This window comes from Nycticebus coucang, chromosome 10 (assembly GCF_027406575.1).
Source record: "Nycticebus coucang isolate mNycCou1 chromosome 10, mNycCou1.pri, whole genome shotgun sequence".
Lineage (NCBI taxonomy): Eukaryota > Metazoa > Chordata > Mammalia > Primates > Lorisidae > Nycticebus > Nycticebus coucang.
In genome coordinates, this window is record NC_069789.1 from 65,284,215 (window position 1) to 65,299,746 (window position 15,532).

The 15,532-nt window shown below is 39.5% G+C and overlaps 1 protein-coding gene across 1 annotated transcript in view; it reads right to left on the reverse strand.

The window, feature by feature from the left end:
- Positions 1–15,532, reverse strand: part of CRB1 (crumbs cell polarity complex component 1) — a 261,529-nt gene that overhangs the window by 169,601 nt on the left and 76,396 nt on the right. The window contains exon 2 of the mRNA XM_053606351.1: positions 10,292–10,870. Within this exon, the coding sequence (XP_053462326.1) occupies positions 10,292–10,870 (579 nt within the window). The remainder of the gene's footprint in view (positions 1–10,291; positions 10,871–15,532) is intronic.

Here is a 15,532-nt window from a genome sequence, read left to right on the forward strand (position 1 = left end):
TCTGAGTAATGTCTTGGCTATTCGAGGTTTTTTCTGATTCCATATAAAACGAAGTATTGTTTTTTCAAGATCTTTAAAGTATGACAGTGGAACTTTAATAGGGATTGCATTGAAATTATATATTGCTTTCGGTAGTATGGACATTTTAACAATGTTGATTCTTCCCAGCCATGAGCATGGTATGTTTTTCCATTTGTTAATATTTTCAGCTATTTCTTTTCTTAGAGTTTCATAGTTCTCTTTATAGAGATCTTTCACGTCCTTTGTTAGATAAATCCCCAAATATTTCATCTTCTTTGGCACTACTGTGAATGGGATAGAGTCCTTAACTGTTTTTTCAACTTGACTATTGTTGGTATATATAAAGGCTACCGATTTATGAATGTTGATTTTGTAACCCGAGACGCTGCTGTATTCCTTGATCACTTCTAAGAGTTTTGCAGTAGAGTCCCTAGTGTTTTCCAGATATACTATCATATCATCCGTGAAGAGCGAAAGTTTGATCTCTTCTGACCCTATATGGATACCCTTGATCACCTTTTCTTCCCTAATTGTGGTGGCTAAAACTTCCATTACAATGTTAAAGAGCAATGGAGACAATGGGCAACCTTGTCTGACTCCTGATCTGAGTGGAAATGATTCCAATTTAACTCCATTCAATATAATATTGGCTGTGGGTTTGCTGTAGATGGTCTCTACCTGTTTAGGAAATGTCCCTTCTATACTGATTTTCTTAAGTGTTCTGATCATGAAGGGATGCTGGATATTATCAAAAGATTTGATAGAATCTTTGCATCGATTGAGAGAATCATATGGTCTTTGTTTTTTAATTTGTTTATGTGCTGGATTACATTTATAGATTTACGTATATGAACCAGCCTTGAGACCCTGGGATAAAACCAAGTTGGTCATGATGTACAATTTCTTTGATGTGTTGCTGGATTCTGTTTGTTAGGATCTTGTTGAATATTTTTGCATCTATATTCATTAGTGATATCGGTCTATAATTTTCTTTTCTTGTTGGGTCTTTTCCTGGTTTGGGGATCAGGGTGATGTTTGCTTCATAGAACGTGTTGGGTAGTCTTCCTTCTTTTTCTACATTTTGGAACAGGTTGAGTAATATAGGTACTAATTCCTCTTTAAACGTTTGGTAGAATTCTGACGTGAAACCATCTGGTCCCAGGCTTTTCTTTTTAGGGAGGTTTTGTATGGTTGATGCTATTTCCGAACTTGATATGGGCCTGTTCAACATTTCAACTTGATTCTGGCTAAGTCTTGGAAGGTGATGTGGTTCCAAGTATCAGTCAATTTCCTTCAGATTTTCATATTTCCGAGAATAGAGTTTCTTGTAATATTCAGTAAGGATTTTTTGGATTTCTGATGAGTCTGTTGTTATTTCGTCTTTGTTGTTTCTGATTGATGAGATTAGAGATTTTACTCTTTTTTTCCTGATTAGGTTGGCCAAAGGTTTATCTATTTTATTGACGTTTTTGAAAAACCAGGTTTTTGATTTATTGATCTGTTGTATTATTCTTTTGTTTTCAATTTCATTTAATTCTGCTCTAATTTTGGTTATTTCTTTTCTTCTACTGGGTTTGGGGTTGGAATATTCTTCCTTTTCCAGTTGCTTGAGATGTCCCATTAAGTTGCTAACTTCCTCTCTTTCCGTTCTCGTGAGGAAGGCTTGCAGTGCTATAAATTTCCCTCTTAGAACTGCCTTTGCGGTGTCCCAGAGGTTCTGATAGTTCGTGTCTTCATTGTTGTTTTGTTCCAAAAAATTGGGAATTTCTTTCCTAATCTCATCTCTGACCCAGCTATCATTCAGCATAAGGTTATTTAACTTCCATGTTTTTGTATGAGTATGCAGATTCCTGTTGTTACTCAGCTCAAGTTTTATTCCATGGTGGTCTGAGACAATGCATGGAATAATTTCTATTCCTTTAAATTTACTGAGGTTAGACTTGCGACCTAAGATGTGATTGATTTGGAGTAAGTTCCATGGGCTGATGAGAAGAATGTGTATTCAGTTTTGTTGGGATGAAATGTTCTGTAGATGTCTGCTAAATCCAAATGTTGGATGGTTAGGTTTAAATCTAGGATTTCTTTGTTCAGCTTCTTGTTGGAGGATCGGTCCAACACTACCAAAGGAGTGTTGAAATCTCCGACTATTATGGAGCTGGAGGAAATCAAGTTGCTCATGTCTGTTAGAGTTTCTCTTATAAATTGAGGTGCATTCTGGTTGGGTGCATAGATATTAATAATTGAGATCTCATCATAGTGAGTATTACCCTTAACAAATATGAAGTGACCATTCTTGTCCTTCCTTACTTTTGTTGGTTTAAAGCCTATTGTATCTAAAAATAAAATTGCAACACCTGCTTTTTTCTGATTACCATTTGCCTGAAATATGGATGACCATCCTTTCACACTGACTCTGTATTTGTCTTTTAAGTTAAGATGTGACTCTTGTATGCAACAGATATCTGGCCTGAGTTTTTGTATCCAGTCAGCTAACCTATGCCTCTTTAGAGGACAGTTTAAGCCGTTCACATTAATGGAGAATATTGATAAGTATGGTGAAGTTTTGGGTATCGAGTTTTTCAAAAGTCCAGTGGGCATTTTTAAACCTTTCGCCTGTGTGGAAATTGGAGTTTGATCCGAAGTTTCTGAGTGAGTTTACTTTTGTGGTATAGGATTGGGGTAGTCATTATGGAGGATAGGTCTGAGAATATCCTGAAGAGCCGGTTTGGTTATGGCAAATTTCTTCAACATATGAATGTCATTAAAGTATTTAATTTCTCCACCATAAATGAAACTCAATTTAGCTGGATACAAGATCCGGGGTTGAAAGTTATTTTGCTTTAGGAGATTAAAAGTCGGTGACCACCCTCTTCTGGCTTGAAAAGTTTCATCAGAGAGATCTGCAGTCATTCTAATATTCTTCCCTTTGAAGGTAATGGTTTTCTTTCTCCTGGCCACTTTGAGAATTTTCTCCTTCATATTAACTTTAGTGAAGTTAATTATGATATGCCTGGGGGATGTCTTATTGGGGTTGAGTCATGCTGGGGTTCTGAAGCTGTCTGCTATCTGAATTTCAGAATCTCTAGGCATGTCTGGAAAATTCTCTTTCATAATTTCATGCAGAAGAGCCTCTGTGACCAGCGAGGCCACTTCATCTGTTTCTGGAACTCCAGTGATTCGGATATTTGCCTTCTTTGAATTATCCCAGAGCTCTCTGAGAGAATGATCCATTTTTGCTCTCCATTTCTCTTCCTCTTTGAGAGTTTGGGAGCGTTCAAATGCTTTATCTTTGATGTCAGAAATCCTTTCTTCTGCTTGCTCCATTCTGTTGCTGAGGGATTCTACTGTATTTTTCATATCTTTGAGGGCTGGAAATTCTTGCTTCAGTGTGTCTAAGTCTTTGGTGGTTTTGTCTTTAAATTTGTTAAATTCTTGAGACAACTTTTGACTTTCTCCTCGAATTCTTAATTCCACTTTCTTGTCTGCAATCCAAATTCTGAATTCAATTTCTGACATCTCAGCCAGTTGTTTATGAATGGGATCTTTAATTACATCTGCCATATCTTTCCTTGGGGGGTTTGATCTATTCTGATTATTCATGTTACCAGAGTTTTTCCGCTGATTCCACCCCATGGTTGTTTTACTCCCCTTGATTTTTTTCCCCTGGGGCTTTGTCAAGGGCCTGTACAGGGTTGTGGCCTGAGAAAGTGGGGCCCTGTCTGGTGTGGTGGGGCTAAGTGGTTCTGTCTTGTTTTTAGCTGGTTTCTGTTCCACCCTAGTGAAACAAATACTCTGGATTGAAGTCTCGGCTGTGGAGAAATATCAGCAATTAAGTCACTCCACCCCCCACTGGCAAATAATTGGAAAAGAAAAATCAAACCTTCCTACCACTGTGCACCCAGGGCACCACCTGATTTGTCCTCAGGAGATTGGTTCAGTTCAAAAAGTCCAAATCAATTGTCTCAGTCTGCACCTGTCTCGGGTGAGAGTGTTTAAGAGGTCTCTGGGAACTGGATCACAAGGGTCTGGTGACTACTCTGGTGTGGCTTGCTCTAGTGCTGCATGGAGTCAGGAGGAGCCACCCAGCAATAGATCAGTCTGGGAAGGTTGCTGCCTCCTTCCCCACCTTGCACCCCTGTCACACCCAGTCACTGATAGCCCTGCAGTTGGCTGACCCAGTTGCCTGTAGTGAATCGGTACTCTAGGAGTTTGCAACTGCCTGAATTACAAGGAAGTCTTTCAGGCCGCTGTGCTCTGCCTCTCTCTAGCAGGAGGAGGTGAGGCCTGATAACCTTGGGTGCTTAATGAAGGTTGGGGGGTTTTCACTCAGGTCCTATCTCACCCCTGATTAATGTTACTGACAGAACAGAACAGAACAACTCTGTGGTTCCCCTGCAGAAGAGAACCTGAATTGAGTTCCAAATCAGCTTGTCTTTGCTCTTGTATTGTCTATAGGCTGACGATCCCCTGAAGGCCAGGTGCATCTTAGGTTTAGTAAAGCGGATCTCTGGATCAGCCCTGCCCTGGGAGTTTCCCCAGTTTGCAAGTTGGAGTTGCCTCAGGCAAATCCTGTACTCAGAGTCTCTGGTTGCCTAGGGGAGACAGGGGGTGTGGCTTCAGAATATTCGGTAGTGAGCTGTATTGCTAGCAAAAGAGGGCTGCTGTTTTATGGCTCAGGCAACTGCTGCTCCAGTGTAGCTCTCTTCTGGCCAACCGTCCTCTCTCCGCTCCCGTACCCCAGAGTCTACATCGACCGGCTTCAGCCCAGCACTGTCTACACCCCTTGAGCAATCGCCCAAGAGTCTGGACCCCTGGGGGACAGGCCTCCAGACCTTAGAGTGAGAGCAGAGGGGAGCGCGGGGAGTGCTGGGAGCCTGGTGTTGCGGGCAGAGAACACACACAGCTTTACACAGTTTTATGCCTGGCTGTATTGTCACCAAAAGATGGCTGTCACACTGTGCCTCAGGGAACAGCCACTCCAGTGAGGTCCCCTGTCTGCCGATTGGGACTGGCCTCCAGACCTCAGTGTGAGTGAAGGGGAGCGCTGGGAGCTCAGAATTCTAGGTAGAGACTATATACAGTTTATATAGTTTTATGCCTGGCTGGAGGACTCTGTGGCACCCTAGTAGGGGAGGTAGGTCCAGTTTTTAGAGGGTCTCTCCCATGGAGTGTAGTGGGAGGACCTTTGAACTCTGCCCGATTGTTTGTGGGAGACTCTGAGCCGTTCTCGTGGGCGAGGGGACTCCCATCTGCTTGGTAATGGATTTTGTACCTTTTGTTTGTATCCTTGTGGTCACAGCTCACCTCAGCGGGGTTGACGTGCGTTCTTCAACCTTCTCTCTTAGTGCAGCTCAAATCCACCAGGTTACTTGCTGAATTTTTGTCCTTTAACTCTCCTACTGGACAGGACCCTCTGTGGAAAGCTGACTTCAGTTAGCCATCTTGTCTCCTCCCCTCACTATTTTTTCTTTTTGAAATAAAGATACGTCTTATTGAAAGTAATTGAAAAGTAAATTTCATGTAGTAAATTTTCTTATTTCCCCAAAAGATTATTTTTATGCCAAAGATCTATCTCAGGATAGAGGAAATCAGATTATTTTCCTACACTAATTTGTTTTGCTCTTTCCCTGCTCTCCTACAGCCCTGTTTTTCTCACCTGCAGTTATTTTAATGTGAAAAATGTACATTAATCAATCTGGCTAATTTTAGGGAAGACATCAGTTATAAAATGATTCATTGCGTAAACGTGACCTAAAGGCAGTTACATGCTCAGAGCTAATAGTCTTTTCATTAAGGAACAGTTTGCAGCTGCTTCCTTTCTGCTTCATTTGGAGTTTTGCTTATGCACAGTGGACTCTCACCAGCATCTCTCCAAGCCCATTTCTGTAGTTCATGAATGAACTGCTCATGGAACACACACCACACATGGAAGAGAATTCACACAGTGTGAACCCTCTCCGTGCCCCACAGCTCTTTTCCCCTTCTACTTCTCTGTCCTTTAAAATGTATTACTTTTTCTTACTTTGCTGCTCAGAGGAACACAGGTTTTTTTCCTATAAGCCAAGTTATTTATGATCACTCTATAACCAGATGCAGCACACAGCAGCAAAGTCATCATAATGCAGCTTTCAGGATTCATTGGGAGGTCTTGATTGAGTCAGGGCACTCCAGAGCATCAATGCTGATAGCTGGTGATCTTTCTCTTGTCTTCTCAACTTTGGCTTTTCCCTTGGTTCTAGTGACCTTCTTTGGGGGAGGGAGTTTCTCATTAATTGGCCTGAACTGCCACAATCACGACATAGCAATGAAGTAAACAAACCTCCCTGTGTGCCTACGTAATGGTAGAGTGCAAGCAACACTTCTAAATTAAGTTCACATAAACTTAATTTTTGGCTCCCAGCCTTAGCTGTACATTGGAACCATCAATTAAATTTGACCCTCCGAAGGTACGGTATGACCACCTCTATTTCAGATCTCCCTGGGTAATTGCTAATGAGGAGTCAGGGCTGAGAACCACTGATGAGCTCCCACAACACAGGCTATCCCACTTGTGTAGGAAATTGGTAAACAGGTTTACAATTACATTTTTTGTACCTGAAAAAGACCTAACAAGCTAATAATAGACCTAACTCTTACTGCCTTATGAGTCTCTCATTTAAATTCTGTTTGCAAGCAAGTTTTATATATGTCACCAGAAAGCTGAAATAATAAAATTTAGCTGACTGTTTTGAAAACAAAGAAAGAATATAGTCAAATAAGGAACAACATCATTATGTCAGGGATTGGCAACAAAAGCATCCTCATTGTGGACTTCATGGGCTATAGTGAAAAAAGGGCACTCATTCTCCTTGGGTCCTGAGGGATACAGTTAACTAACTCACAGTATGAATGAATGTAGGGTGAAGTGCCTTATGATGGAATTTTACTACGTTTCTCATTGGGAATACACCCTTGACATCTTTTATGCCTAAATTTATTATTATTATTATTATTTGCAGTTTTTGGCTGGGGCTGGGTTTGATCCCGCCACCTCTGGCATATGGGGTCAGCGCCCTACTCCTTAAGCCACAGGAGCCATCCCTATGCCTAAATTTAGACCACTGAAAGGATTTATTAAAAACCAATTAAATTAGAATGTAGAAAAATATACACATCATAAAACATAATTTTTCTTTTTTTTCTTTTTTGGTTTTATTTGCATTTTCATTTTTTTCTTTTTTCTTTTTTTTTCTTTTATTGTTAAATCATAGCTGCGTACATTAGTGCAATCAAGGGGTACAATGTGCTAGTTTCATATGCAATCTGAAATATTCTCATCAAACTGTTCAATGTGTCCTTCATGGCATTTTCTTAGTTATTGTATGTAGACATTTTGTCTAAAACATAATTTTTCAAGCTGTGTTTTTGCAATTATAAAACTATCACAGGATATTATACTTAATATATCTGAAACATTAATTCTATCTCAGGTCTATTCCTTTTAATTGTCATTTACACTTTAAATAGCAGCAAGAATTAGAAGATACTAACTTAATGAGCCATAGTAATTTTTAAAAGTAATCATTGGAAACAAAGCAATTCCAAGCCATGCTCACAACAATTTATTTCTCATTTTTATTGAAAAATTTTAAAAAATTGAAATTCAATTGATATAACTATAATAAAATAAAATAGACATGACAGTGTGGCATACACATATAAACAAGGAGGTTTTTCATATATAAATATCATTTTATAGCTCCTTTAATATTTCCCATGACATTTAGCATAATACTGGTAATTGAGATGCGCTCAATAAAATAATTTTCTACTGGACGCAAGATTCTAGCCTCATTAAGTATACATGAGATAATAGAGAAGGTAAACTCTAGTTTGATATCTATTTAGCTCAGTTTCATCAACATTAAGTATACCTAAAAATATACGAAAGAGGCTCAGCATGGTGCCTCACACCTGTAATCAGAGGCTGAGGCGGATGGATCACTTGAGCTCATGAGTTTGAGACCAGTCTGAGCAAGAAGGAGACCGCATCTCTAAAAATACCTGGGTATAGTGATGGGTGCCTTTAATCTCGGCTACTTGGGAGGCTGAGGCAAGAGGATCACTTGAGCCCAAGAGTCTGAGATTGCTGTGAGCTATGATGCATGGCACTCTATGGGGGCAAGAAAGTGGGACTCTACTTTAAAGAAAAAAAGAAAGAAAGAAAGAAATATATGAAAGAATTTAAAACAGAATAAACTCAGTAATAGCTTATTAAGCAAACTTTATTCACAAACACAGGGCTAGCCACTTTGAGGAAGAAGGCCTCCTCCTCTTAATACATTAACTGACATTAATAGACACTCTAGAAGTATTACTGATGAATTAAAGAATAAATATAAAACATGACTTCTATCCTTTAGGAACCAACATTCTAGTTGGGGGTGGGAAAGAAAAACATAGATAACTGTGAAATAGGAAAGACTATAGGAAATTCTTTTTTTTTTATGTATATCAAATCCTCACATTGTACACCTGACTGTTTACAATTTTATTTGTCAATTTAATATTTTTTCAAATTTTTTTTTATTGTTGGGGATTCATTGAGGGTACAATAAGCCAGTTATATAGGAAATTCTTTAATGGAGGTGCCAACTAGAATGGAAGCGTTAATATAATTACTGCATCAGTGTGAAAGTATTATTCCAACAGAAAGAGAATCTGGAAAACTCTGTGAGTTAGGTAATATTTGAACTAGGGCTAAAAGCAGAGGAGAACTTATAAAAAGTAGACATTGTGAAGGGGGGAAAGGACATTAGAAGGGGAGGGAAATAGAATGACTTGGTGGAAGGATGTGGTAATAAGACTAATGTAGGGTACAAATTGTGGAGGGCTTTGAATGAGAGGCTACAATTATTTTCTATATAGTGTGGTGCTCTCAAGGCCCTTGGGAAGAACATGGCATAGGTCTATTTTAGAAGAATTACTTCAAAGGCAGTGTTCAGAGCAACTTGGAAAAGGCAGAGGCTGGAAGTGAGAGTTTGGGAGATTGCACACACATAACAGATGAGGAAGACGTGAGCCAAGGAACCGAATGAATGAACTCAATTTGGAAATCATCTTAGATGGCAAAACAGTAGATTTTGAAGACTGTTGTAGGTAAGGGATGGTGGAGAGTGAGAAAGTTTCATTTCAGAACAATTAGTGATATGTCTACTCTGTAAAGACTGTATTTCTGGAATATGTAACATCAGAATGAGACTGGAAGGTGCCGGTGCAAATTTTGAAGAGGAATATTTTCCAAATAGCTATATTGCTTAATGCACTTTGAAAAAGGATGGCAAGATAAAGAAGTGTGAAAGAGTTGAAAGAAGAAGATGAGTTGAAAGCCCAGCACTACTGGCAGCTATGAACGTGGCAAGAGCTAAGGGGAAAAGTATTACAATATGAGCAATTTCTCAAAGGTGTGCATATCACCGGAAAGCTGTGAGCAGAGGTCAGAATGAATGAATGTGAGTAAGCATCAACTCAGTGAGTTGCCCCCTTACGAGTAGGTGGACAACCTAAAGAGTAAAGTAAAGCAAGAAAGGTAGTCATCATGAGGAATTGGCCTAAATGGGTAACTTTGATTCAGGATGTTGGGGAGGATCAAAACTGAGTGTGAGGATATATGTGACTTGGTAATGAGTTGTCAACTTGTTACTCTATTTTTAACATAAAATATCAGCAGAAACATTGTGAAGACTAAATAAATATTAGGTAGTATTATTTTTTCTTTCCAGGAGATGAAATAATAATAATAATAATGATTTATCTGATTTACCACCATCCATCAGCTTGTTGTCATTGATTTGTTAGTCACACTTCACTGTTAGAAACCCACCACTTCCAGCCTTTCCAGCAGGCTGCAATGTCAAGCTTTGGGCTTGTAAGGCAGACCCGAGCTAGAAGGAAAGAGGAGCCTGTACAGATGAGGAAACGCGAAACGTCCTCACCTGGAAGGCTAGGCCCCTTGGGGCTCGCTAATACTTAGATGGAATCTTAAGCTTTAAATCAAATAGCGATGCCTTTAAAACAGCAACAGTGACGGTTCATACCATTCGGAGTTCAGTGGATTCAGTCGATTTTAAATAGTTTAAGAAATTTCCTATCTAGCAATTAATTCGTGTCAAGAACTTACCTGTTTTCATAAATGACTGGATGAGACAGAAACATGTCACCTTTGCTTCTGCCGTATGAAAGAAAGGGAAAGCTGTAACACCATCTGGGATTCAGATGTAACCACGCTTACCGGAATAACCGTGCCGACAGACACAAGTGTATCTTCCTATTTCGTTGAGGCACGTGGCCTCATTCTTGCAGGGATCTGAGACGCATTCATCCACCTCCAAGTCACAGTGCCTGCCTTGGTATCCGGGGACACAGAAGCAGGAGTAGCTATTGACCCCATCCTGGCACAGGGCCCCGTTGTGGCAGGGGATGGAGGCGCACTCCTGCACGTCTGTTTCACAGAATCTCCCGGCGTATCCCGCAGGGCAGGTGCAGACAGGGTGACCAGGATCGGGACGGCAGATACCGCCGTGCTGGCAGGAGCTCGTGCCACAGGGGCCCACGGTGGTTTCACAGGCCGCCCCACTGTACCCGGGAGGACATTCGCACAGAAAGCTCATTGCTCCTGTGTTTACGCAGGTGGCGGCCCCGTGACAGGGACTGGAGTGACAAGGGTCTTCCACGTTGTCACAGTCTTTGTCCGGATTATTGGCTGTGTCTGAACAACGGCAATTATTATCTTCCGAAAAACTCTTGCACGAGGAATTGTTTTGGCAAGAGTTCGAGAGGCACCTGGTGTTGTTTTTATTGCAAAAGGAATCTACAAAGACATAAAAAATATCAAGATTAAATTTACAAATCATTGAAGATAATGCTAAAGAACTTCTTTCTTTCTGAGCCTTGTGCCACCACGAAGAGGCTCATTAATGAAATAGATCACTGGCTACATTCTAATGATGAGTTTTAATTCTTCACTTGTCAAAACTTTTCATATGGTTGCTGACAAGAAGCAAAATGGTTGGTTTGAAATACTTTCTTCTCCTTCATATTGCCTTTCTCAGGTGTAAGCAGAATTGAGCAATGGGGTGAATTGGAGCAGCTGTTAAACTTTCTTAGCTACACAGAATTTTGAAATTCGTATTTTCTCATGGAAGATTTTGGTGAATACTAGGCGATGAGTCACAAAACTATTTCTGAATAAATTGTGTAACTGCAACTAAAAAATTAAAAAACAATAAAATTCTGACTTACTGAAGACCTACCTCTGCACTAAACATGCTAGGTATTTAACATTTAACATTTCTTTTTTTTTTATTGTTGGGGATTCATTGAGGGTACAATAAGCCAGGTTACACTGATTGCAATTGTTAGTTAAAGTCCCTCTTGCAATCATGTCTTGCCCCCATAAAGTGTGACACACACCTCACAGCAACCCGTATAATTGTGTACAGTTTGCAGATGACAGATTAAGTCCCTGTCAGGAAATTGATGTGTAAAATTTGCAGACTTTCATCTTCCTGAAAACATGTCTATTCTAGGAACACATTTTTGAAATTCTAACTAGAATAACAACCTTCAGGAAAGCTAAAGTTCTGTAATTTCCTCCCCCAAAATTCTTTGGATACTTGCATGTGTATAAATTTTTCCTGAATATGCATACATTATGGCACAACATTTATATTTTCTTAATCTTGTATATCAAGAAGCTTTATGATTTGGGAACTCAATTATGTAAGTCCACAAAGCACTGCCTTTTCATGTGGATTAATCTAGAATATTATTCTCTTATTTTCACTTGCTTTCTCACACTGTTGCTCAAAAACACTATAGCAGATAAAAGTACAGGCCTGTAGGTTTAAAAGGTTACAAAAAAGAGCATTTGCTTTTAAGTCACGAGACCCAAGTAAGCCCTTCATAATAGCATGGGCAAACTCAAGGTAAAGCACTCTCTATATATCCCTCTTCTCTCCTTCTTTTTGCTTCTCTTTTTCTTTCTCTTCTGATATATATATATATAACTTACATATACCATATTTAACATATATGTAGGTGATCCTCAACTAACGAATACAATGAGGTTGGCTTGTTGCTCTGATTATTGCTGGACAAAATATCGAAAGGAAAGAATCAACTCAGAGATTTGAATTTCCAACTTAAGCACTAAAAGAAAGACTTGAAAACTTCTATGTGTCCCCTGATCTCTTGAACCTGCAGGGCTAAAATTGTCTAAAATCAAATGCTGAATTGTATCCTGTAAATGTCCGAATTACAATGCAGGTTGAATGCATGGTCTACTAAGGAGTTTACTGTAATGGCATTGACTGAGAACAAACCGGGTCCTTCTAGTTTAAATGGAATATATGGGGAGGCTATTTTTGGAGCTGAGGAAGGCCATGGAGCCCTAAGTTCTGATCAGTCTTCTTTGATAGTGATAGTAGCCCTGTTATCCCCATATGAAAAGATTAACTGCATTGCCTGAAGAAATAAATGGCTTCCCCTAGAGCAGTTGATAGGCTATATTATGCTGATTCTTTGAGAACCTACTCTCACCTATAACTAGGTTCAAGTTCCAGCAGGGCCCTAAAGATGAGGGACAATTCATGGGAAGGTACGCTGCACTTCAAAAAATTACTTGAGTTTCTAAATTTATACAGATAGTAACCGGGAAAAAGCACGGGTGGGAATGGATATTGACAGTGTGGGATGATGGTGAAAGGAACATAAAGTTGAATCAGGCTGAATTTATTGATATGGACTCCCTAAGCAAAGATTCTGTGCTTAATATTGCAACACAGATTGTTAGGAAGGGCTATAACTGATTGGTTGACTAAAATATGGACCAAAAGATGACGGATAAGTGACTTTGAAATGGTGGATCTGCCTTCAGTTTAATGTAGAGGGAAGGATTCAAAAGCTTAAGGAAACAAGAGTGTTAGGGTAGATTTGTCATTTATGACTTACACACACTGGCTAAGTCCAGAAGACACATTATTTCACCACTACCATGAGGATTAATTTTGTGAGAAAAGACTTGCCATCCTTGAAGAGCTTTGTGATCACTTGTCTCTGTAAGCCAGAAGTTACAGTGTGAATTATAGTTACTGAATTGGGAAACCTAAATGCAATAGAAGTCATTGGATCCAGCAGTGGCAGGAGCCAAGTGGTGGCATTAAACCACAGTGGCAGGGGTGGGGTTTTAATAGCATGGGCTGTTATGTGGAATTCAACCCTCCATGGCTCACCTGACCATCTCTGCATTTCCAATCTACTGGCAGTGCAGACCAATATCAAGTCCCTAAAATGGCATCATTTCTTGGAGTGATCAGCCAGCTACCTGGTGGCAGGTTGATTACTTTGGGCTTATTCCACCGTGAAAGGGGTAGTATTTTCCTCTTAAAGGAATAGACACTGTGGATATGGATTTGCCTGACCTGCACACAAAGCTTTTGCCAAAACTAGCACCCATAGACTCACCGAATGTCTTATGTACTGTCTTGGTAGTCCACACAGCATTGCTTCCAACCAAGTGACCCACGTGGCCACAAAAGAAGTGGGGTAATGGGCCCATGTTACAAAATAACTAGTTTTACCATGTTCCCAGTCATCCTGAAGCAACCAATGTGATAGAAATATGAAATGGCTCTTTTTGAAGACTCAACTGCAGTGCCACCTACGTGCCAATACCTTGTAGGGATCAACAAGGTTCTATAGAAAGCTATATGTGCTGTGAATCAGCATTTAATCTATGGGTTTGTTTCTTTGATAACCAAGATTCCTAGGAGTCAAACGACTAGGACTATCACTCACTATGACCCATACTGACCCAAATTTTTTTTCCTGTTTTTATGAACTCATGCTCTTCTTGACGACAGGTCTTACTTCTAAAGGAAGATATTCTTCTACCCAGAAGCACAACAATGATCGCTTTGAATTAGAAATTAAGACTGCAACCTGACCACCTTGGACTCTGCATGCCTCCAAATTGACAAGGAAGAGTGTTCTTGTGCTGCTGGGATTATTGATCCTGACCACCTAGGAGAAATTGGGCTATTACTCTCCACAGTGGGATAAGGAAGGTTATAACACAGGAGACCTTTAATATTATTGCCCTGTCTTTGATCCCAATGGAAAGCTATAACAACCCAATACAAGCTGGACTACTAATGGCCAAGACCCCTTAGGAATGAAGGTTTGAGTAACTTCATCAAGTAAAAAACCGGAACCAGCTGAGGTGCTTGCTGAAGGTAAAGGGAATACAGAATTAATCATAGAAGAAGGGAAATATCAACTACAACCACATTACAAGTTGCAGAATTGAAGATTAAAATTATCTTTAGCATTTTTCCTTATTTTGCTATAAATATGTCTGCATGGGTGTGTATCTTACATATATATATATATATATATATACACACACAATCTTTATTTTCTCTCTTATTCTCTTATCATGTAACATAGGATATAGTAACTTTACATCATAGTACTTAAATATTGGTAATTTTACATCATAGTATTAAGTTATGGGATATCAAGAAGAGTAAACATCACTCAGGGAATTTACCTCCTCTTCTGGATAAAGGGTTAATGCATATATGATTGTACACAGGACAGTTGTCTCATTAGGAAGTTATGATCATATTGTTGTCTTTATTTGGAGACTAAGTATGGTTTTAAGATGCTTATGGGTGCCAAGTTAACAAGGAGTAGACTTGGGATGGCTATTCATATGTGTAATGTGACTGGGCCATGAGCTGCCGAGATACTTGTTTAAACATTATTTTCGGGTTTGTCTGTGAATCTGGATGAGATTAACATTTGAACCAGTAGACTGAGTAAAGGATATTGTCCTCTCCAGTGTGGTGGACCTCATCCAATAGAACGAAAGTCTAAATTGGATAAAAAGCTAAGTACAAAGGAATTGTTTCTTTCTGATTGACTTTCTTCAAGCTTTACCATCAGTTTTTCTTAGCTTCAGACTCAAATAGAGTCTGGAACTTGTACTTGTACCAGTGGCTCTGGTGGATCTCAGGACTCTGGACTTGGACAGGAACTATACTATTGGCTCTCCTGGGTCTCCAGCTCACCTACTGCAGACCTTGGACTTCTCAGCCTCCATAATCCTGCAACTCAATTCCTTATAGTAAATTAGTGTCTCTCTCTCTCTCTCTCTCTTTCTCTCCCTCTCCACAAACATACACACACACACACACAGGATACCAAAAATATACCAAATACACACACACACACACACAGGATACCAAAAATATATACACATTTTAAGAGATATTATTTATCTATTACTTGTTGAAGCTAAACTGAAGGTACTGTTACTTGTTAAGTGTGCCCAGACATGCTGTGCACATCTATTTTACCTGAATATACAAATTTTAAGAGATCTTTTTGGAAGTAAATCAAGTGTTCCCCCAAAGTGTATGAACTGCAGGTAAAATGGATATACATACACACACACTATTGATTCTCA